This window comes from Austrofundulus limnaeus, unplaced genomic scaffold (assembly GCF_001266775.1).
Source record: "Austrofundulus limnaeus strain Quisiro unplaced genomic scaffold, Austrofundulus_limnaeus-1.0 Scaffold824, whole genome shotgun sequence".
Lineage (NCBI taxonomy): Eukaryota > Metazoa > Chordata > Actinopteri > Cyprinodontiformes > Rivulidae > Austrofundulus > Austrofundulus limnaeus.
Window position 1 is genome coordinate 229195 of NW_013953226.1, and position 2717 is coordinate 231911.

The window sequence follows — 2717 nt, forward strand, 5'->3', positions numbered from 1 at the left end:
TATCCTGTAGTGGTCCTACAAACCTATCCTGTAGTGGTCCTATGGACAGATATTTTAGTGGTCCTATAATGGTCCTATGGACTAATCCTATAGTGGTCCTACGAAATGATCCTATAGTGGTCCTACAAACATATGCTGTAGTGGTCCTATGCACGGATCTTTTAGTGGTCCTACAAATTTATCCTATGGTGGTCCAATGGACTGATTTTTTTTAGAAAAAAAAATACAAGAAAATGAAAGTTTGTTGACTTTTTTTTTTGTTTACACCGCTGCCCACTTCAGCCAATGGAATCAACCAGTCAAAATAAAATCTGTAATACACGACCGTTCAGCGCAATGACTTATGGTTTACACGCTGATTTAATTTGCCTCATGCGATGTGACTACTGTGCACACCACGATGACGATGTTCGAACGATATTGTGCAGCTCTAGTAGCAAACTGAACATGGAGCACAGAAAGCTGAGGACAGAGTGTCTTAAAAAGACAATTACTGACATCATGTTAAAGGTAAAGAATAAATAACATTTAGCTACTTTTAGCCCTTAGAATTTTGTTAGTTTTACCTTTCTATCTTTTTGTAACTTTTTGCTTTTACCTAGCCTTTGGTTAGTTTTAGCTTTTAGCCAGTCTTTTACTTTTATCTTGGAGCTACTGTTTTACTACGTTTAACTATCCTTTAGCTAGTTTTAAGTTTTAGCTGGCTTGACTTTTCTCTGTCTTAGCTTTTAAAAACTCAGTTTCAGCCACTTCAGCACAGCTCAGTCAGTGCTCTGCAGGTCTCTGTGGTCTCACCTTGAGACGATGTGGGCGTGGTGAGGCTGGCGCCGTCCGGAGGGAAGCGAGTGTTGTTGATTAAAAGGTCAAACTTGGTGCTGCGACACGTGTTGGTACACAGAGTGCTGTGCTGGTAGAAGTCCAGCTGACCTGAATCCATCATTTTCCTGGAAAGCAGAACGAGATTAAAAAAGAAAAACCGAAAAGATGTGACTTTGTCAATAAATGTTTGTTTTAGAGGATCAGGATCTTTGACTGCAGTGTGAACGTAGCCTTACAGACTACAGTTATTTTTTCATGGTCTAACAGTTTTCTGAAACGTCTTTTTATTACCAGAGGCGTTCCCCTCACCTCAGCATGACTCCCCCCATCCTGATGGCTCTTTTCCAGTCCTTCAGAGTGGCTTTTCCAGAAATGTGCACAAACTGCTTTGGACTAATCAGCTGGTCTTCATACTAAAGAACAGACAATTAATCCAAGTTATGTAGGATATACAGTTTAAAACACAGGAGGACCAGGGGCTCCTGTTCTACAAGTCTGTTGTGTTGTGTCTATATCTCTTGAACGGGTTGTTCCGAACTGTAATTTCTCTTTGGGATCAATAAAGTATCATTTATTCACATATTTCTCAGTTAAAACCAGTGTTTCTGGGTTTGTGACAGTCTCTTTCCAAATCCATTTTGGTTCAGGGCTGAATCTGGTCTGAGATCTGTCACTGGAGTCAGAAAAAAAGCTTTCATTGACTCACAAATTTTTTCAAATGGTGTGAATGTGTTCTGTTCTTTTTTCAACATTACAACATTAAATATATATGCGTTTTAATTAGTTGATGATTTTATTTACATTATGTAAATAATTTTAAGAAAACACTAGGTATAATTATTATGGACATACATATATAACATGGAGTTATCAGCATAAAGTTGGGGTGTTTAGGCTTCAGTTAGTTTAATGTGTGGATGTCAGGTTGGTCAAAACAAATCAGAAAAATGCCAGAAGCAAAGACAGAATGGATAAATGTAAAATGCAGCTAGAGTGGCCATAAAACAAGGAAACTGTGGCCTGGCTGCAGCCTGACCACAGTCAGGGAGGTGCAGGACTTTGTGGGGGGGCTGAACTGGTTGACGAGTGTAAAGGTAAGCTAGTGTTGTGATAAAACAGCTGTTTAGCCTCAGCAGGGCTCTAGACTAACTTTTTGCACTGGTTGTACCAGTGCTCCTAACAGTTTTTCTTAGGCGCACCCAAAATATCAACCACGTCGCCTAACATCAGAGTTTTACAGGTTATTTTTTAATCACTGTTCATTCAGGCAACATTAACTCGAAAATAATTAGTTAAGAGTCTAGTAAACATGAAGTTCTTTATTTGAACCAGAATTGTAGACATTTAACTTACTGAAAAGTATTTAAAGTGATTCTATAAAATTATAAGTGCAAATGTTTAAGAGCTGAACATATTATAAATATCTTAAACATTTCATGGTTACATTTTTTTAGACACCTGTCCCTCAGATGGACAACTTTGGATCTTTGGCTTTGGATAAACCAGAATGATGAACAGAGAATATTGATTAATAAAATATTACTGATATTTATCAAAAGGTTGTGCAGATTTAAAAAATAATAATAACAGAACCCATAAAAGTCTGCTATTTCATTAGCATTAGTTGAATCTTATATTATTTCACTTAACTATCTAATATGTCTAGTTTTATCCTCCTGAGACCCAGAAGAACCTATTTCACATACTTGGAATGTAACTGTGGTGAAGTCGATTAAGTGGAAAACCAGCCTGCCATACTCATGAGCTTCCTCATGCTGCTGAAATGATCTGCAGCGCTCAGACCCCGACTGTTAAATTAACAAGATGGACTTAAAGAGCGAGCAACCGTCCACATCTTTTCATCTTCACAGTTAACAAGAAAAACAAGTTTTTCACAC

The 2717-nt window shown here is 37.8% G+C and overlaps 1 protein-coding gene across 2 annotated transcripts in view; it reads right to left on the reverse strand.

Annotated features, from left to right (window-relative positions):
• gmeb1 (glucocorticoid modulatory element binding protein 1) overlaps window positions 1-1232 on the reverse strand; it is a gene marked incomplete at its 5' end in the record, with an annotated part of 8339 nt that extends 7107 nt beyond the window's left edge. For both annotated transcript variants that reach the window (XM_014028861.1, XM_014028860.1), the window contains 2 exon segments: window positions 796-944; window positions 1129-1232. In XM_014028861.1, coding sequence (XP_013884315.1) covers window positions 796-944; window positions 1129-1232 — 253 coding nt within the window.
• Window positions 1233-2717: the final 1485 nt, after the last annotated feature.